General features: G+C 39.3%; 1 protein-coding gene across 3 annotated transcripts in view; it reads right to left on the bottom strand.

The window, feature by feature from the left end:
- The window catches only part of SAMD12 (sterile alpha motif domain containing 12), a 382,037-nt gene that overhangs the window by 201,280 nt on the left and 158,565 nt on the right, over positions 1-22,192 (bottom strand). For all 3 annotated transcript variants that reach the window (XM_046642230.1, XM_046642232.1, XM_046642233.1), the window contains exon 3: positions 11,889-12,018. In XM_046642230.1, coding sequence (XP_046498186.1) covers positions 11,889-12,018 — 130 coding nt within the window. The remainder of the gene's footprint in view (positions 1-11,888; positions 12,019-22,192) is intronic.

The following is a 22,192-nucleotide window of genomic DNA, read 5'->3' as shown; positions in this document are numbered from 1 at the left end:
ATATGTTTGGGACATAAGCTGATGTTTATTTACAATAATTATTACTACTCAAAAATGCATTGAGCAAAGCAAAATTTTGGTGGGCTGGGGAAACTGAAGCTGACTGATGGGTTTTAGGGGCCTAATTAGAGAACTGAGATACTCTTAACAATGAAACAAAAACCACACACACATATATGTATGCATACACACATACATATACGTGTACAGATATACACACACACACATTTATATTATTCTTTACCATTTGCAAAGTAATTTTTATACTGTCTTTTGCTTCTCACAAATCTCTGTATGGATTCCATACAACGGCAGGCCAATAATAACTGATACCAATTTTGTAAGGTACACATTATCATAATTATATTTCAGAGAAAGTGAAACTGAGTCTCAGAGAGGTTAAAGAGACTTGGCCAAGGTCACACACAGTGAATGACCAGCGGAGGGGCCTCCATTCTAGGTCCCCACCATGCATGCTTTCTCTAAGCTTTCATAACCATCTAAGATATGAAGCCTGCCAAGAGCAATTGCACACTTAACAGTCACATTACCCTAAAGTTAACATAGGAATTGAAAAATACATCTAATGAGACTCTGAATGAGGAACATGAAAGTCCGAACACAATGGCCTAGACTGTCACTGGCCAAAATCTCTTGAGGACAGTAGTAGTTCATCAAATCAGTGCCACAGGATCTTAATCAATCCCATGTGTGGGCTTCAGTTTCCTCATCAATAACATATGGCATCACGCTCATCACCATAAACTATGCCATTTGAAGGAAGAGAGTCGTCGGTCCACTTAGCTGATTGCCTGTAAAAGGGCATCATTTCCAGGCCCTCAAATAGACTGTGAAGACAGAGGTTCTGCCCATGCAACCTGGGGCTCTATAAAGATGGGGAATCTGACTCGACGAGAAGACAGTACATGGTACATTAATATTCAAACAGGGATTGGGAGCAAAACCAAGGGGAGGGGATCTCTAATTTTGCAATCTGACTTCAGTACTTCCCAAGAACACACAAAAACAAAATAGTATGACAGAGTAATTAACAGAGCCTTCAGTAAAAAAAAAAAAAAAAAAAAAATCAAATGGATATAGCAGCTAAAAAAGCAAACAGGGACTTATTAAAAGAGATTGTGCTTACTCAACTGAATTTCTCGGATAGGGTGAAAAGCTCAGGGTTCAAAGCAAGCAGCAAAGGAAGTAAGACTTTTGGTCATATTTGATTTAGTATCACGCGACACTCTCATAGGGGAGTAGAAAAGTGGAATAAAGAGGAGGAAAAGCTGGTTGAAAGTAAGGAAGTATGAGATTGAGTTTGTGGCTATGAAATCCTCTTTCTGCTCCTGGAATTTGGCGTGGAAAAAAATGCTTACTAAAAGGGTCTTGTCCACTCCAGGCCCCCACTCTGATTACTTTGATGTGAGGCAACTTGCTGGACTTTTCCTAAGAATGAGTCTGCTATCCTCCCATAGCAGTGTGACCTACCTTTTAACATTTTCTGATAATCTAAGAAATTGTGTGCCCTTGTGCAACTCAGTTTAGCTCTGGGCCTCTGTTTATTTACGTGAGTAACAGGAGACGGGGAAGGTTCTTTCCAGTCTTACATCACAGAACCCCCGGTGTCCCACATTTCTATCCCACTACAGGTTGCACAGTGTGTGGCCCATAGTGGTGCCCATTAAATGCTTATCAATTCACCAAACACAGACCCATGTTGACGACGATAGGTAACATTTATTGAGCCCCAACAATGTGCCAGGCACCGCTCTACGGATTTTCCAGATTTTAACTTCTCTGATATCCCAACAAGCCTGTGCAGTAGGTCCACCTGATGTTAAGTGCTCAGCAACTGTACTTACCTTGAGTTGCCCACTGAACTCTCAACCTCGCTTCATCTGTAACAGCTTGCAAGATTGCGATCTGGTAATTTGCTAGCACTGAACAGTTCCAGGCACAGTTCTAGGTACATGACAGGCATCCTCTCATCACATACACACAGTTCTCAGCAGATCCTCTTGTTCAGAAAGCCTCCAAGAGACAACAGGCATTATTAAAGATGTCAGGGGCTTTCTAAAGCATAGTTACAACTTTGATAAGAGTTTTCCTCCTGCTGGCATTGCCTTTCTGAGCTCTCAGAAGCCAGTGGCTGGGTCTGCTCTCTGGGGCTGGCTGGGAAAAGACAGTAGGGTGTCTGGGAAGTGAGAGGAGTACTGGATAAGGGTTCAGAAAGCTGGTTCCTGATGTGGCTCTCCATTTCCTGGCCACGGGACCTAGGCAAACCTTCCCCTTCAGTCTCAGTTTCCCAAACTACAAGACATACAAAAGCAGAGAGGGGAGGGGTAAAATATCCCAAAAAACCTTGAATCAGGTAGCTGTAAGAATCCTCCCACCTGTAAGTGTAGTCTTGATTGTAATAATTCTACAGTGGGCAGTCAGTTAATAGAAGAGCAGTGTATGGGGTGTATTTAAGTGTATGCTATTGGTTAAAAAAAGGATCTTCCTTCTGTTGTAGTTCTCTATCTATAAAACAACACATAGTTCATTGGGTGGCAACTTCCATTCTCATCCTGTCAAATATCATCACTAATAATAAATTCTGTATTTAAGATATCGATGTGTCTCCTTAGAGCAGTAGTTTCCTCATGTTAGTCTACAAAGTAGACTGTGTTCTTAGTAGCAGTTCTGTGATGAAAATGGGAGAGAGAAAAATAATTGTATGCTTTTCTTAAAGTAAAATTTATTCCATTTTTAAATTGTGAGGTTTTTTTGTTAAAATTTCTTTGGTTTGTAAAATGGTCGTGAGGGTAGCTTTTAATTTAAAATATTAATTCATAAAATACGAAGGTGGTAACTATATGCCATTGTGAAAATATTTTCTGAAATTTAACTTATCTGTGAAATCCAGAAGTTTTGGATGCAGTAGTGTAGGCTCAGATGAGCAGAACCCCAATAACACAAGCAAGTTGTTCTCCTTTTATCAGGGGTAATCTTCCAACAACTGGTAAAACTATGCACCTTTTTTGTAAGAATGTTCTGCTATCTTCAGATTGTTCTTCCAGTGAAAAATGCACAAAGTAGATTTTTAAACTCAATCTCTGCCTCTATATATAACAGATAAATGAATATAAAACCACATCCATCCATCCATCCATCCATCTACCATCTTTAATCTAAATGATCCTATAGCCAGTACGGAAAGATGGAGGGTGACATTTCCACTTTTTCCTTTTAAAAACAGGATGCTATTTTAGAAAATTTGGAAAGCACACAAGTTTTTAAAAACCAACTTTACTGAGAGATAATTTACATACAATAAATTTCACACATTTGAACTGCCAAGTAGATAACTTTTGGGAAAGACATAAAGTATTTTCATCACCACAGAAAGTCCCTTCTGTGTCTGGTGAGATGACCATATGACTTTCTTCATTTATTTTCAAAAACTGAATCAACCTTCCATTCCTATGCACACATGGCCATGATGTAATATCCTTTTTGTCTATCACTAGATTCAATTCGCTTGTATTTTGTCCAGGTTTTTAGGTTTATATTCATGAAGGATATTGGTCTATACCATACCACGTGTCAGGGTTACTCTGGTCTCACAAAATGAGTTTGGAAGTGCTTCTCTTTTCTTTTATTTCCTGAAAGAATTTGTGTAAGTTTGGCTGCTAATACTTGACTGTTTTAATTCACTGGGAAAGCCTGTGCTTGGAGTTTTCTTTGTGGGAGCTGATTAAAAGTTTAATTTATCAAGAGATATGTGTTTTATTTAGATTTCCTAGCTTTCTTCAGTCAGTTTTGTTAAGTTATGGCTTCTAAGGAAATTGTCAATTTCATCTAAGTTGTTAAGTTTATTGGGATAAACTTGTTCATAATATTCTATTATCTTCTAATGATGTAGAAAATTTAGTGATATCCCCACTTTCTTTCCGGATACTGTCTCTTTTCCTTTACAGTCTAGCTAGCCATTTATTACTTTTGTTGATCTTTTCAAAGAACCACATGTTCTTGTATGTTTTTTGTCTCATTGATTTCAGTTCTTACTTTGTGATTAATGTGTTCTTCCTTTTCTAACTTCTTAAGTTGAAAATTTAATTCATTGATTTCAAGAATTTCTTCTTTCTAATATAGCATTTAACACTATAATTTTCCTCTAAGTTCAACTGCAGCTGCACCACACAAATGTTTAAAAAATTATGTTTCTATTATCATTCAGTTTAAAATATTTTCTAATTTCTCTTGTGACTTTCTTCACTCATGTGGTTACTTGGATGAGTGTTAAGCTCCTAATTATTTGGGACTTTTCTGATATCTTGTGAAGGGGAACAAAATTTGCCATCCCAAAATGTGTCTCTTTAACATGAGCATTACTTTAGGCTGATTATTTTTAAGAAACAAAAGACTCAAAGTTCTTCTTGTCATCTGCCCCTAACTACCTAAAAGAATTCAGATAATAAAACCCCTTCAGGAAGGGAGCTATCACCATAGCATAACATGAACTATATGATAGGCAGGGAAAAACCTAGAAAAGTCTGTTTGTTAGACTCCCTCCTGTGCCCCATTGTTTCTGTGTGGCCAAGTGGTCCTTTTCACTACCTGTGAACTATCTTTTTTCTCTTTAAAACTCCTGACTCTCCTCACCCCCAACATTCTCTTTTGTCTTTAGCTGAGGATGGTATCTAAAGTGAAGACTTTGGCCATTTTGGTGAGTTACTTGGTTTTCCTGGGTTTCTCCCATGTAGACATGTTATTAAACTTTCGTTTTTCTCCTGTTAATCTGTCCTTTATTACAGGGAGTATCTCAGCCAAGAACTCCAGAAGGTTAGAGGGAAAATTATTTTCCTCCCCAACATTTGTTAATGATTTCTAATTTAATTCTGTTGTGCTCAGAGAACGCACCCTGTAAGACTTCAGTTTTCTGAAATTCATTGAGACTTTCTTATGGCCTGGCATCTAGTATATCATGGTGACTAACTCTCATGAACTTGAAGAAAGTGTGTATTCTGAAGCTGTTGGTTGTAGTACTCTGCCTGGTATGCGGTGGTGGCTATGTAATTTTAAATAAATGAATTAACTATGATTTAGCAAATAAGTGAAAAGTATAGAGAGGGATTAATTAAGGGGCTGAAATGAAACTATTTAGAGAGAAAGGAAGAAGCCAGTGTAGCTAGATTGAAGATGACAGAATGACTATAAGGAAGCAAATATCCAGAGAAAATAGGAGATGTCTGGTTAAAGTAGAGGCAGAAAAGGTTACCTGTAGAAGGGAACAGCGCATGTCTTCTGAGACAAGAGGAAGGAGCAGATAGATGGAGTAGAAGGTAAAAATTTTTAGGGAAATCCTATCAGTATAAAACTTCTCCGTGTGTCAGGAGGAGGACATCTAGCGATGAAGAGGGAACTTGGCAGGAGGCATTTTGGGATATCCAGTCAACAGTCTACTGGGATGAAGGAAAGGACTGGGAGATGGCACCATGGCTCCATGAGGCCTGGCAGCAAGAATCTGTACTGGGAACGGTCATCAGAGCTTTCTTCAGAAAAGGTTTCTAATCTGGAAACCTAAACAAGACCTTGGAGGGGGTTTCAGTTAAACCTCAACAGAACTCTCTATAATTAATATTTTCAACTAGCAACTTAATATGACAAGTCCTACAACAGATCCTGTCCCGGGAGCCAAAGGATGGGTTACGTAATCCAGATGAGAACTGAGAAAGGTTTTCTGTAGGAGGAGGCATCCAAACTAAAGCCTGAAGGGGAAGTTTGATTATCCAGGTAAGTGAGTGGGTTTGAGCATGACAGAAGAGAGCATGGCATCTGAAAGCCATGCAAAGCAGGCCTGCAGCTTAGAGCAGGAGGGAGTAAGGAAAACCAAACACTATAACCACCACCAGCATCACCACCACAATCCAAAATCTTGGACCAAAAAAATGTTGCTTTTAAAAAATTATGAAATTCTCACCCCTGGAGGTGTTCAAGCAAAGGTTGGCTGGCCACATAGCAGGGATGTTGGCAAGGATACCTGGGGAGACATTTGGCTGAACTGGTAGAGGGACAATCACTCCCCACTCTTCCTATTCCCTTACGGAAGGACTTGCCTGGCTAATACTCCTGGCCTCTCTCCTGTCCTCTATTTGGTGCCTTTGGCAGCAGGAAATGGGCTTGCTCAGCCCAGTCTTATGTTCTGTCCTTGCCCGTGACTTGTGTGCCTGATGCAGTCTACCACATAGTAGAAAGAGTAGTGCCCAGGTGTGCCAGTGACCACAATGCCTAATTTAGAAAGAAAATACTCTTAGCAAATCAGTTTGTCTGAAGACCTAAATGACATTCTCCAGAAAGCTTTATGAGGCATGAAGCTGATATTTTGATCTCCATTTATACTTCTCATTCAAAGAGCTATTTTTTATCAATGCCATGAAAACTTGGATGACACCTAAAATCCTTTCCAATATTCACAAGTCTACTATCCTGCATCATCAGGACAACCAAGTTCAGCATCTTCAGGTTAAGGATGCTGAGGAGTATAAAGGTGACGTTAGTAAGCTTTCTATCAAAGGGGGTTAAAAATGAAGAATAAATGCTATTGGAAAATTAACTTACGGGAAACAACTCATGCCCTGATGATGTCAAAACTTTGCAGATATAAAATCTTGTCAAAGTTCAATAAAAAACATGCAGAACAGTTCATACAAACGAGAAATGTAACAAAATACAAAGATATAGAAAAGTAGAACACAATATCCAGTGGGAAAACTACAATAAAGACAAAAAAAATGTACACACGAGGCAGTGTGGTAGTTAAATATGCACACACTTTCTGTGGCTATCCTGGATTCTACAAAGCAGTATTCTCACAGGTACATCCCATAAAGTAATTATTCCACTTCTTTTGACACTCGTTAACTACACACCCCACTGGTCTCCATGGGTAACTCTAACCATGATAAAAGACTAGGAAGACAAGAGCGAAAGATAAAGGGGTGGAACAGCTCAGAGAAATTAGCACTGAAAGGAACAATGTTAGCAAATGCACAGGGCCACAATCCAAAGGTCTGGAAAAGATAAAGAAGTTTTCCTTTTCTTCAATAGCCTCAGCCAAATGGCCAAATTTCAGGGCGCTACATCTCAGCAGAATATTTTGCAAGGGGGAATGAGGTACAAGTGGGCAGTGGTTGAAGCACAAAAAGGACCAGCAGCATTCACCTATTTTGTAGGAGACCATTGAGAAATATGACAAGTCAATTCTGACCATTTCAGGGGAGACTCACATGATAACTCTTTATTGCTGCAGAACTCTAGATATCTGAAGGATTCCCAGTGCTGTTCCATGAAGCAGACTATATGAAAACCTTTTACATATTCAAAATAGCTTTTAAAAATATTTTGTATTCTGGGGAGCACTAAGTGCTTCACCCATGAAAATAAGTCTTTAAAGTTGGTAGGGAAAGAACCCTTTACAGATGGAGGACCTGACGCTGAAGGAGGTGAGCTGACTGCAGGAACCACCACAGGAAGACTATCAGGCACAGCCAGGGGCTGAAATGGCCTCCAACTTGCAAAGATTGTTAACTGTGCATAAAAGAGAATCTGAGAGTCGCCTGTGAGCTTACACCTGGCCCCAGCAGAGCTTGCTCGTCAGCATTCCAAGCTGGACCTCAGAAAGCTGGGGAAGCAATTTTGCAAGCACAGGAAAATAGACAAATTTCTTTCCTTCAAGCCTAATCTGATGATTTAAATCTATCTATCCTAATGCCTCTCAGGTGTTCTAACCATCTTATGCCTTTTAAGAGCACTTCTGCAGGGAGTTAACACTAGTAGCTTCTCTTCTGATTACACACATCTGCCACAAAATAGCAGGTGCCTTCTAGACACAATGAATTTCTAACAGGAAATTTGCAAAAGGTTTTGAAAGCTGGTGGGTTAAAACATATCTCAGGTTTTCTCAGACTTTGGGGAAAGAGGCAGGAAAGTTTGTTTACAACTTAACATCCTTCAAACAAAGGCATCAGGAAAATGTTAATCTCGTGGAATTTCTGGCTGAAAGATAAATTAAAAAAATTAAACAACCACCAAGGTTAAAGGGTAATTTTCAAAAAAGGTTAAAATCACGCCTCTCATCAAATACAAAAATGAACACTTTTTTTTTTATTTAACTCATTAATGAGAATAATGTAAGATATGACAATCAGCTCAAAGGAGAATTCAAACAGCAGGCACCTTTATAGATCTGGAAGAATAAAACACGTTTAAATGGGAGGCAAAACTCACCTTTTCCACTGTGCCTAGGTAAGTCAACTGAACCTCTGTGGGACAGAATTTACACATCTACGCCAAGAATTATTTTGTATTACTATCAGTTATCTACAACATACAGAGTTACAAAAAAGCTCTGAAGGACCAGAACCAGATAACCCAAAATGTTGTGCTATTGATGATGCATGGTTTTCCATGGAAGCACAATGTTTTCCCTATACAGATCACTGACCATCTTATTTATTGCTGCATTCCCAAAACCTGGTACAGGGTAAATGCTCCATAAATATTTGTTAAGTGGATAAATGTCTACTGCATATCAGGCATTAAGCTAGGCCCTTCACATGCATCATCCCATTTAATCTTCCCAACAACCCTTTAAGATAAAGATTATTCTCATTTCACTGATGAGAAACTAACTTGTGTGGTGTTGTCCAGCTATTATTACTTGTCAAAGACTGGAGGTGAGGACCAGAGGGGAGACGCTGACTCAGGTCTATGATCACACAGCCCATATTCTTTGTCTTCTTCTTTCCATGTAATATATGTCCTTTTTATTTACCATCACTGTACCATCTGCCTCTAAATTAGGGGATTGTTTGTATGTTACATTGATATAACATGCTTCCTTGATGAGCATGATATTGGAGATCCTTACTTTAAGAAAAATAAATGAACAGCAGTATTCAAGAGAATCTAAGCATAAATGAGAGACACAAGAACATCCTTATTGTAGCCTTGCAGAGAAACACAGGGTATTTACCAGCCCACTTTCCCGTCCCCCACTTAGATGGTCATTTCCCAATTTTTAGGATAAGATAGATGTTTTCACAGAAATCAGAACAGCACTTAGGAAAACAGCGGCGGCTAACATTCAATACTTGCTTACTATGACCGTAAACTACTCTCACAGCAACAGTAGGAGGTGGGTATTATCATCTCCTTTTTCCAGGTAAAGAAAGCCGAAGCATACCGAGTAACCTGCACAAAATCACACAGCTAAGTTGCAGCTCTGGGCTTTGACTTGGCACTTGTAACCACTGCCCTGCCCTCACCCTAAGTCACTCTACTGCCTGCACAGGGTGTTGAGGTTTGCTCCTTCATCATGTCTTGATTTTTCCAAACCTCCTTGCCCTGTTTATCACAGCCTCCAAGGGGACCAGGATGCCCAAAGTTTCTAGCATCCTAGGGCTTGTAACTGCAGGCTGGCTTAAGTCCTGAAATCTATTTTCTGGCCACTTGGCACTTGTGATCATTTGAGTACTTTACATTCACCCTTGGATAGGCAGGGGCCAGAAAACAGGGGAGAACAGCGGGCTTCTGAGGCCTCAGATTGGTGAAGTCAAAAAGACGTGGGCCAAATGTTAATCCAAAATCACTCTCTCTGTTCTCTAAGTTCCCAAATAATTCCCTGCTGTCTTTTCTTGCCAGGAAACAGGCTGCCCTTAGAATGAAGTAGTGGTAGGTATGCTTCTAGACACCTCCAGATGAGTCTTGACATGTAAGGTGCAATGCTGGCATGTAGATGGTGTCAATAAATGGTCCTCTTAGCGGTTTTCTTACATTATTTCATTTAATCGTCACAATAACTCTGAGGCAGGTATTATCATTGTCTCTATTTTGGAGATGAGGAAGTCAAGTTAAATAACTTGCTCAGCTTAAGCAGCTTGCCCGAGATCCCAAGAAGGTTGCAATTTACCAACACCAGCAATGTCTCATGGAGACCAAGTGTGCTACCAAAAGCAATATGACAGCTGTTTGAAACCCCCTTTCCTCATGTCACTTAGCAGAAAGCCTTGGGAAGTAGTACCATTTACTCCATAAGCATTGAAGCATGAGATCTTTATTTCTGCGGGGCGTAATGCTCACCCTCTTCAAACCATTATAAATGCTCACCCTTCCCTCAAGGGTATCTCATAACTCTCATCCCTAATAAAAGATAACACTACTTTCAAATAAGATCATGAGAAAGGCTTTGCCATTACTATCACCCAGGCATTAAGAAACATTAAGCAGACACTATGCAATGAAGGCTACCGTAATCAACGAAATGGTTACTGATTGATTACTTTTCGGGGTGAAATGACTGACTCTGTATAGAATTTTCTTATATTCTTATGGGAGGGACTAAGAAAAAAACCTAGACACTTAGAATCTAAGCTAAGTAATGACACTGCCTTCAGGATTTCAAGAATTTCATCCAAAAGGGCCATTATCTGTAGTTGGAATCAGAAAGAAAGGGCAGTAAAGACCATTTTAATACTTAAATTAGGAGGATTTCATTCTGTTAACTCAGCTTGAGATGCACTTGAGTGTGTTCCTTATATATTTAAACATTACCAACTCGGTCAGCAGGAATCTATGATAATCTAGTTCAGTGTTTTTTTAAACATTATTTAGTATTAGAACCCTTTTATCCAAATCAAGTTGCCTGTACAATTTGAATATGTAAAACAGACATAAAAGGAGTGGCTTTGGTCGACATACTCATCTCAACCCAAATCTTGCCCCTTTAGCAGCCTCTAGTGCACCCAAGGGCTCCATGGAACACACTTTGAAAATCACCCATGAAGTTCTGCCCTAAGGAGATGTGGTCTTGCCCAGATCTGAAAGCTACAGAGTAAGTACTGAACTGCAAAAATAAATACTTTCAGCTTAACGTGCTCCTTTTCAAAGTAACAGGGTGAATAGAATATAGAGAGATTAATCACAATTTCTAAAGATAGAAAGTATGAGTTTAAAAAGAGGCTTGGCATCTAGAGTGCTGAGCTACTCAAGAGCAAGTCACTTTCCCACTAGAGTATCAGTTTTCTCTTAGAAGAAAATGAAGACTCTGGAACAGAATCAGGACTTTACACTTTTCCCACTGAAGCACAGTTTTGGTGCACAGAGCAGGTTCTTCAGTCCTATCTTTCAACACAGCATTTGCAAAGGAGGAGAGAGGGAGGAATGCTAACCACACGTAAGCAGAATCTCAGGGCAGCAGGGCGGGTGAAGTCTGGAAAAGACCCCCTTCCTCTGACGGGCTCCCACGGTGGACCCATCCACTCCCTGATGCCCATCCCATCCTCCAATTGAGAGATTTGATCCTAAGGCCTTTTACATATAGTTCATTACACTGTCATCTTTTCTGCTTCCAAGTGCTTCCACAGATAATACTCAAAGCTCCTTGGTCTAAATGGAGTCTTAATTTGTGCTTTGAAGGTATTCATTTTAGGGGCAGTGGGTTAATATTAGTATATTCACCTCATAATTTTCCTATTCAGAAATCTTTTCTACTTAGAACATCCACCTACTGATCCTGTAACCAAGTTACTCTGAAAGACTTCCTCCCTTTCTTTCCTCTAGGATTGGTACACTCTTATTTTCTCTAGAATCTCCTAACCCCTTACCCTGATTCCCACATACTTCTCTACTGGACTCTCAAAATCGATGCTTCTCTATGATAACCATTTATGCTTGTTAAGGAGCATGGCTCACATGGTTCTGGAATTTATCATCCCTTTTAAAGTAAACTCAGGGCAGAAAATTTCAGCAGGATGATGCTGTTTCATGGTAAGGGTATGGGAAAGGCCATGGTGATGGGAACGTGAGAGGGAGTGAAATATTTTGGATACTGCATACTTTACCAGTTATGTCATGCTGTTTGAATGACTCGCTGTAGATCTGATACTGATTTGGACAATGTTTCTTCAACCACTTGCAGACATCCTGCTGAGTCCACAGAGCCACAGGTTTTGACAGCTTCACCGTAGCCGACTACAAATAAAGAACGAAAATAAGGTCTGTTAACGCCAGCCCCATGCCTAGAAAAGCACTACTGTTAGAAGTCCTAGAGTAGGGTGAAGGCTACAAGTTGGATTCCCTGAAGATAAATGTCTGGCTCTTATCCTCTCCCTCATTCTGCAGACCTTCTCCACACCCCTGAAAACAAGAAAACGTCGAGCTGGAGAAGGCCATGAAAACCACACTCATTCTCAAGTTGTCATCTCTCCTGGGAAAAACTCCCCAGGAAGTAGAGAGTTCATCAGAAAACACTAACAACAAGACAATGCAGTTGCTAAGCAATTAATTAAATTTTAGGGAAGAAATAGCTGCTCCCAAGTGGCCTTTCTCTGTATTCCAAGAAAGTGTCCATTTCTTGTTGTCCTCTGGTATCTCTAGGGCCCAGTACAACTGGGCCCAGCAGGTGCTAATAGTTCATTTAGGAATGACTGTTACAGGATTTAGACACCTGCATCCTGAGAAGCGCAAGTCAGCCTGGGGGCTCTGGACTTAGGCTGGTCCTGTAAAGTCTAGGAATTAGTTATGCCACAGAGGGGAAGCAAAAAGTCAATTCTCCCAGCATGTGGGGAATGGTAATAAGATAATAGGGTAGCTAGACTTCATGCAGAAACCAACTAGCCAAGGCCTCTTATTGCTCACTGGATCTTTCAGGGAGGTGTTTTCGCAAAATAAAACAAAACATAGAGGTGCACAGGACCCAGCCTTTGACAGATGGCAGGTTACAAATACATTCATTCATTAACAAGCACCAGCTCTGTGCTAGATGCTGGTCTTCCTCATGGATCCCAGGAACTTGGTTGAGGCAGATAAAAGCTATAACTTTTATCATTCTCAATCAGTGTTTGCCAACAAAGTAGGATCATAATATTGATAGCTCTTTAAAGGATGCTGCCAAAAGGTGAACAGATCTGGCCTTAAATATCACTGACCTTTTCACTAGGGATCATTCTCTTTCAATCTTTCAGATTAAAGCAAAAGGGAGAACCTCAGTTTTTCATGAGCGTGATTTAACATCTTTCTAACATCTGCTAACATGTTTTTTTGACAAAGAGAGGGCTCACTTCGGCCTCAGAACCTTTATCGGAAAGCGATAGATCTAACATCTAACAACTGTCTTGTTTTATTATATTTAAGGTTGCTTTTATTTTATGGCAAACTAATTATGGAGAAAAATAAGTTTTATTTTTGGTAGTAATAGATAGTTTGCTTTTAAAAAATTTGAATAACAGGCTAATTTAAAGAAAAAAATTAAGATAATAGGACAGATGGTAACAAGATAATAGTAAAACTAGTGGAAGTGATACGTATGTGATTCGAGTTTAGAAAACAGTGCTCAGGTGTTATTTTTTATTGGTCTATTTCCACTTGTATGATTCTTTGGGCCATCACTTACAAAATAGTCACAAACACTAGTACTTAATCACTTTTTACTTTGTGATCAGGTAACTTTTTCCTTTCACTCTTATGAAGTATGGTACATTACACTTTCCAAAAATGATTTTATGTGTGTACATATATACACATACATACATATCTGCTTTGTGTTCATTGTGACTGGCCTTCTTCCACTGATATTTGGGGTTGATATTCCCTCCCCTTGAATTTCAGCAGGGTCTGTGATGGTACTGGCCAATAGAGTCCAAGAGAATTGATGCTATCTATGTCACTTCTGAGGCTAGGTTATTAAAAAGATACAGCTTATGCCTAGCTCACTCTCTCTGGCACTCACCTTTGCAACCCAACCACTATATTGTGAGGAAGCCCAGATCATGTGTAGGAGTTTTGGCTAATGCCACAGCTAAGTTCTCAGCTAACAGCCACCACCAATCCCACCAACCATCAGAAAACAAGTAAATAAGCTTCAGATGATTCTAGCCACCAGCCTTTGAATCTTCCAGCTGATGCCCCCAGACACCATGATGCAGAGACAAACCATCCCCACTGTGCCTCAGGTGAACTCCTGACCCATATAATCCACAAGCATCGTAAACAGTTGTCTCCCACCACTAAGTTTTGGGGCAATTTGTTTTGCAACCCCATAACTGGAACACTAAGTTATATGCTCAGTGAGGATAGAACTGTTACATCTGTGCTCCTCAGAGTGCCCTGCATTTAACAGATGCTCTATGCAACCACAATGAATAAGGGAATGAATTAATGAAATGAAACCATTCTCACTGAGTCTGGGCTCACAGATCTGCTTTACTATTTATTTAATCAGCAGTGAATTTCAAGTCTGGTCTTTGCTGATCTCCACCCACTGTGTGTTGTGCTCTCATGGCTCCTAATCAAACTTGTCAGCCTCCTCCTTCCACCCTACATCCTTGAGTCAGGCTGCCAGTCATCTTCCCTCTAACCTCTGTGTGCAACCATATCAATTGCTTTCTTCATTTTATGAGAGAGGAGGACCTCTGGCATAGATGATACAAGCCAGTAAATCTTTTGTTATTTAGTTTTCCCCTTTTTGCCTGTTATCACCCTCCTTTCCTTTGCATGATTAGGAAGCTAGACTTTTGGCTCTTTTAGCTGGAAATGCACTTTCCACCAGGTTTCACAAGTCAGCACCTCTGAATCTGTCTCCTTCCTGCTCTAAAAATTTTCCTTCAGATGAGTTGAATGAGTTCAAAGCTGACACATCATTACCCTGAAACCCCTCGCAAGTTTCTTGCAAGTGAAGCTAATCACATCTTTTAGAAAACCCCCATAAACCAGTCACAGAGGCTGTAAATCAGGAAGGGAAAGGAAAGAGGATAAAGTTGCTTATACATCAATATACTAAACTTCCTGGAAGGTCATTCTTTACCTTGCTCATTTCCTAGGAAACAGAGCTCTCTCAGCACCAAGACAAACCCATTCAAATGGAGATTTGGGGGAGATTAACCCAAACATGCGAAGTCAACTTGTCACTGAAAACTAATTTCCCTAGTAACTCAAAGGAGGTTTCAAAAGCACTTAGTTTCTCAAAGTTGTTTTTTAGTTATGTTAAGAGATGCAATCATCAACCACCCTGAACCAGTCCAAACCCCATTACAAGAGTGACACCTGTGCAGACAGGCTGAGCTTTGTCTAAAAGTTACCTTTGCTTCATTTTAATGCTAAGATTTCCACCCCAGGAGGAGCTTAAGCCTTATTACCATAAGATGTGACACATGTGGAAGCATGTTTTCAAACTGCACCTGTGTGAACGATTACCCACCTCTATGTGTGATGAGGAAACTTCCCTTTTGAATATTCATTCCCCATCGAAAATAAAAGGCTCCTGCTTTCCCCTTGCTTAGAGAGCCACGGCTTTGAAAGTGATTCCCCTGGACTCCTCATTTGCTGCAAATAAATTTTACTTTGTGTGACAACTACTTCTGGTGAAGGCTTTGATTTCAACTCATCAAGAAGCAAACCCATTTTGGTTTGGTAACAAACTTAGAATGCATCCTCACCAGCCCACCATGCATGCTTTTGTTATAAATTTCCTTTCATCATAATTAAGGTGTTCTGAGGCTAACACTCAAGGAGCTGCTTCACTTTTCCTTCAGAATACACTCTAAGCAGTAATTTGTATCACTTGCTTGAACAGCAGAAAACTCAACGCTTTAGGCAGATTTTTCAGACTGTATGACCCTACAGGGATATGTCTCCATGTAAACCAGTATAATAAAATTGGGAGAGATAAAGATTTCTACCATTTATAAGCACTGTTTGTCTCTTCTTAATCAGATAGTGATGCAAGTACTGGTCCCATTTATCAGTTGATTCTTAGCCTTGGCTTTATTATGAAATTTTCTTAGTTTGCTACACATTAACTTGCTAATATCCATAATGATTCCAGTTCCCCCAGTCTGCTGCTGCTTTTTGGATTCTCAGATCAGACTTTCATTTGTTCTGCCTGAACTTGTCTTTGTGTAGCACCCCAGCTCAACCTCACTTACTTTTCCTTCTATCATGATACCCTCACACCCAACAGCCATCAAGTTTTGGGAGTGAATGCTATAACCTGATCCTCTAAAGAGTTTTAACTTTATTTCTATGTGCAATTTGGAACAAGTATATGTTAAATTTACATAAATCTTTTTATCATATTGTTCCAGTGGGAGGTGCAGAGTTATCAAATTTTAACAGCTCCACCATGTTATTTCAACCACCTTCCTTTTCTCTGCAACCCAACACTCACACCTCTCTTTATACTCAACTCTAGATGAAAATTTTCTCTAACATGCTGTGTGGGTTTTTTTTTCCACAGTAGGAGCCTAAAACAAAATAATAACAGTTTATCAAAGAGATAGTATTTCATATTCATTAAAAACAATAAACTAATAAAAAAAAATCCTGCCCAAAGGCAAACATTAAAAAAAACATTTGCCCCAGTTCTCTTTCTCCATGTTTGGGTACATCATTCTCTGGATTTACACCCTGAAGACAATTTTGGTTTGTTTTGTTGCCCTGAAAGAGGCCCGAGGCAGTTTGTTATCTTAACCCCTACATACTGTGACACTGAGTAGAATTCCAGGCATTTCTTTTCTGAAGTGGTTCTTGCCTTTCTATAGATAACCTGAAAGCACATTTCTAAAGCCTTTAATTTCTATTTCACGGGAAGATCTCACTTTATGCAAAAGACACATCGGGAAGGGTTGTTTGCAAATTCTTATTATTTTTTAAAAAAATGATTCCTATTTTAATTTAACCATATACAATAATTTCAGCTATGTTTTATAGTAACTTTTGATTTATATTTAACTGGAAAGAACTCAAGTTTTAAGTTAACATAAACTTGAAGATTTTCTGCTAGGTAATAAAAAACTCCACAGAAGTTTTCATATTGAAAGACTATATTACGAACTGCTTTTAAAGTTAAGTTTTATTTTGTAATTCAATTATCCGTTAACTGTTTTGCAATCTAAATTCCCTTTTAATTTACTGGGGTTGGATTTATAAGAGACTACCACAACTTTAAGCTCCCAATGGCTGTACAAACTCTTAACTAGGTAAGCTTGCCTGAGGCCCAGCGGGTTGACTGTGAAGAAATAGAGAATGCATTGATTGTTTATATCCACTGGCAGGATATAGTGAGCTTTATGACCAATTATCAGAAAATAGTAAACATACTTACAAGCATCTCATTTTATAATCAAGTATTTGCAAGTTCTAAACCTTGCCTCCTTCCCTTATCATTCCACATTGTCTTTTCCTTAGTTCCAGAGTCCTCTCTTTTATTGGCTTCCACTGTATATTCTTACTCAAGATTGGAGGAAGAATGGAGAAAAGGGGAAGAAGAAGAAGGGAGGAGGGGGAGGAAAAACACACATACAACAAACCACTGACGTCTACTTTGGCAGCTTTTGATGTTCGTTCACCCAAAAGGGGGCCTCTAAATATCAGGAAGGATGGGCTGCTTCACAGAATACTTGGCAGTTGAATTCATTAAAATTTTTTAATGAAATAATATTTATTTAGCCCAAGTGACAATAGAAGGTGTTAAAGGTAAATACAGAAGCTTACAGAGTTGTGAACAAAACTTAGCTCTTTTAATATTGAGAAGACTAGGTTTTCTTAAGTAATCAAGGACATGATAAAGACAATGTGAAGCACAGCACATAATTTTAGTAAGACACAAAACCTTTGCTGTCTAGACAGATTACCCAAAAAGTTAAAAAAAATTTCAATCTCTTATCAAGAGGTCAACTGACTAATAAAACTTTGTCCTTTAAACAGAGAGAAAACAATTCTAATTTTGTACCAGTGTACTTTTGATATTAAATTTTTAAAAAATTAAATAATTCCATTCCAATCTTAACCAGTTAGACCGCACCTAAAATTCCTTTCCCGATTCCCTTTCCAAAATGTTCTACTTTTTTTATGCCCATTAGAGTTCTGTCCTATTATACAAATCTTGCCATTACGACAACATAAATTAGTTAATTTCTAAATACTAATAATGCCCTCTTCTTTCATCTTAACTCCTTCATGGGAAGAGGTGGTTAGAAAAATTTTAAAAGCTACCTCTTCTATTGTATTCTGTTTCCAGGGTTGCTTATGAGATCCACTTGGTCATTCCTGGGTTTGGACCAAAATATCTTAGGATGAATGAAGCTATTAAACTTCATGCCTCCCAAAGAGAAGAGATTTCACAGCTAGAAAGTTTCCAGGTAAAAGTTGAACACATTTCCTCTTGCACGAATGAAAGATAAATATATGTAATGTTATTTCCCATTTTCTCATCTTTACCTACTGCTTTAATATCACCTGGATCAGTTCATGCTTCCTAATTTGTAATGTTCATCTCTTCTGAGCAGTCGAGCACCCCTAAGTAGTGGTAACAGGTAAGCAACATTAGTAATTTTTCCAAGTACACAATGTGGTATTATTAGTTTCTTCAACTGTTCTTCATATGACATCTATTTTAGATCTATTACTTTCCAGTCTCCTCCACAGGGCATTGTAGCTTATTAATATTTCCTTCAAAAGCCAGTGTCCTAAATGTACTGATTACAAAAGTGAAATATATTATTGAACCCTAAACCTTTATTATTACTGAGTTACATCATTGGCTCGTACCGAACTTAGAGAAAATCCAAAGCTTTGAGTCTTCAAATTAATTTCAGTAAAACTAGGGCTCTCTTATCTTGAAAGTAGATTTTAATGAATCTCAATTATATTTTGCAGGTTTGAATCCACCATATGAGATCCTTATTAACCAATGTATTGCTTGTTCTATATTTGCACTATCCATAGTAAACAAAAGCTCTTTGATGTCTTCAATAACTTTTAAGAGTACAAGAGGGTCCTGGGACTAAGTTTGAGAACCACTGTTTTAAGACATCATTGTGGTGGCGTCATTAAAAGAAAAAAGGAAAAGACAAATTTGGCCTGATATAATTTTTTTCCTTAATTTGTCCATATCCAAGTTTAGCGATGGCCTTTTTTTATTCCTAAATGCTCAGAACCACAAACTCAAAGAAATGGAAAGTTTGAAAGAATCTAAATGGTCAGTGGGTTCAAGTTTAAAGCTAAGACAAGAATCTGATCCACTTTAAAACATGTAAAATGGTGGTTAGTAAACCTGCACCACAATAAATATACCAGGGTGTGTGCGCACATGTGTAAACAACTTTACTTGGATAAATAAAGATAAAATCTTAAGCCCCAAATTGAAAATAATTATTTTTTTCTCTTTTTTTTTTTCTTTTGGAGGCACACAAAATTTGGGAAAACGATGATCTAGATTTAAGGCTTTCCCTGAAAATTCACAGCATCAGAAAATGCATCCTGTGAAACAGGCCATTCCATTGCTAATAAACTCTAATGTTTAAAATAGTCTTTTGTATTGAAGACAAAATCAGATTTCCATCATTTTTCTGATTCTTGAGTCCCACCTTTGGTGCGATGCCAGATAAATCTCACCACCCACTGCAGTGATTTCCATTTCACACATCACATTGGTGCTCTCCATTGGGTCTCATGCCCTTTTTTTAAAATTTTTAACATATATGTAAATATATGCTGATAAATCCCAAATTATCTCCAGCCCAGTCTTCTCTCCAAACTAAAGAATCATGTGCACAACTGATGACTTCACAGTTCTATTTGCATACGTAGTAAACATTTCAAATTCAACATGCCCAAAACTGACCTCCTGTTTTTTCTCTGAAAACTGCCTTCTACATCTCATTTGGGAGAAACTCTGTACTTCCTGTTGGTGAAGCCCCAAATCTTGAATTCGTCATAGATTCCTCTCTTTCTCTAGTATTCCACATCTAATCTACTGGGAAAACCTGAGGGGTCTACCTTCAAATATATGCAGACTCCAATCTCTTTTGCTCACCAACATTGCTACAATCCTGATGAGAAACACTATCGTGTCACACCTAGATTACTTCAGCTGGGTACCTCCTGAACCTAATTCTGCTTCTCTCTTGCCCTTATTTTAAATCTTTAAAATGGCTTACCATGCCTCAAGCAATCTAGATACCTTCACCGTTCTTTCTGTAATACATTCTGCTCCCACTATACTAGCCTTCTTGCTGTTGCTCACAAATGCCAACCATACCCACTTCTTATTTTGCCTGGAGTGTTCTCTCAGAAACCTACATGTCTAATTTCCTCACTTCCTTCAAGTCTTTGCTCAAATCTTACCTCCTCAGTAAGTCCTATCCTGTCTCCCTTTTAAAATGCAACACTCCTCCCTCTGGCGCTTTCGATTCCCATTACCTTGTTCCACTGCTTCCTTCTCCATAGCAAGTATCATTTAATACACTAACACTTCATTCATTTTGTCTATTGTTTATTATCTGTCTCTTCCAACTGGCTTGTGACCTCCACAAGGGTAGGAATCTTTCTTATTTTGCGAAAAATTCCAAACTTTAGAACAGCGCCTGGCACACAGCAGGCACTCAACAGTGAATGAATGAAAGAACTGTCTGGTCTATCCTTATCTATCACAGATCCTATATCCTTGAGTGTCAGAAAACTGCTTCTAGTCCCAGTCGTGCTCTTAACATTCCTAGGTTGAAACTAAAACAGCTTTTCCTCCCATTAGATTTCTCTTATATTGAGCTAAAAATGAGCGATATTCTAGCACTATAATTCTTAGCAAGATAACTTACATTTCTGATCCTCAACTTTTTCATTTCTGAATGACACAGAGAGTGATGTAATGAAACAAGCTTTGGCATTTGGAATCACCCAGACCTGGACTGGAGGCCAGCTCTGGCATTCACTAGCACCGTGATCTTGGGCAGGTCGCTGAACCATTCTAAATGTGTTCCTCAAAACACTGGAAATAATACCTACCTTGTCAATTGTGGAAGGATTAGAAATGGTTTATCTAAAGCACTTTAGTAGTGCCTGCCATATCCTATGTGTTCAGGAAAGTATCCCTTCGTATCTCTTGAATGGCATTAATACGCTCTCCCAATGCTGGATTCCCAAGCCTGACTTGGGTAAGCAATAGCGCAGCAGAAACAGGAAGTCTGTGGAGTCCAGCTGACTGGAGATGAGTGGCAGGCATTCTGACATGATGTTAGGTGTGATGAGCTAAGACCCAAAGAAAAACAGCTGATAAGAAAGAAGGAAGATTAAAAGGCACCAGTGGACAAGGTAGGCATAGGAACTGGAAGAAAAGATGGAAAAAGGGAAGTAAATGGAAAGAGAAAGGTACCAAATGAGGAGAGGCACAGGGATGCTCCTCATTCAGGTTGGGCTTTGCTGCAACTACACAACATTCAGCCATGGCACTGGGTTCCCTCCGACTCAGAGTCTGCTCTTCTTTGTCTTCAGGGACAGTCATGCACAAAGTGTCCTAATGCCACACCACAGATACAGCCCGGATTCCCCAGCCACCTGATGGAGCTATTTATAAAGGTGCACCATCCAGATGTGTAGACTCTACTGCTCACAAGCTGTGAATCGGATGCTTGCATGGAACGCTGGTAAAATCTGCTCTCTCTCAAATGCACACTGCTGGGCATCAAAATTTCTAAGAGTAAAACCTCATAGAGGGAATAAACAGACGTGCCCAGGCAGTCAAGAGAAAACAAGATGTCTCTGGCATCCCGGTGGCCTGGATATCAAGGCCTGCTTTTCCTATCAGCCCAGATTGTTGTGCCTGTCAAGAGAAATACGGAGGGAGAGGATCACACTGTACTTTGTGTCTGCTCTTCCTTAGCACAGCAGGGAAATCCATCACTCATCTGCCCAGATGAGCAGAACCTACGGGAGATGCTATGCGTGCAAGGCACAAAGGCGCACATGCGCTCTGAGCATGTACCTTAAGGGAATACCCTGTGCAAATGTTGGATGAATGAAAGCATGACAAAAGCATAAAGGAAAACAAATATGAACCATAAAAATGGTTACTGATCATCATCATTACATATTTCTATGACAGTTCCTTCGGAATAACAACATGGTAGGTTGTTAACAAAAATGGCCTCAGTGCTGGCCAGCCCTAGTGGCCTAGTGGTTAAGCTCTGCAGAGGCCCAGGTGTGGTTCCCAGGTGTGGACCTACATTACCACTCTGTTAGTGGCCATGCCGTGCTGGTAGTCCCCCTACTAAAAAATAGAGGAAGACTGGCACGGATGTTAGCTCCGGGTAACTCTTCCTCAGCGAAAAATAAAACAAAACAAAAAAAGCCCTTAGTGCAAATTACACTCTGC

Source organism: Equus quagga, chromosome 16, assembly GCF_021613505.1.
Source record: "Equus quagga isolate Etosha38 chromosome 16, UCLA_HA_Equagga_1.0, whole genome shotgun sequence".
NCBI classification, from domain to species: domain Eukaryota; kingdom Metazoa; phylum Chordata; class Mammalia; order Perissodactyla; family Equidae; genus Equus; species Equus quagga.
This window is presented reverse-complemented; position numbering and strand designations above follow the sequence as displayed.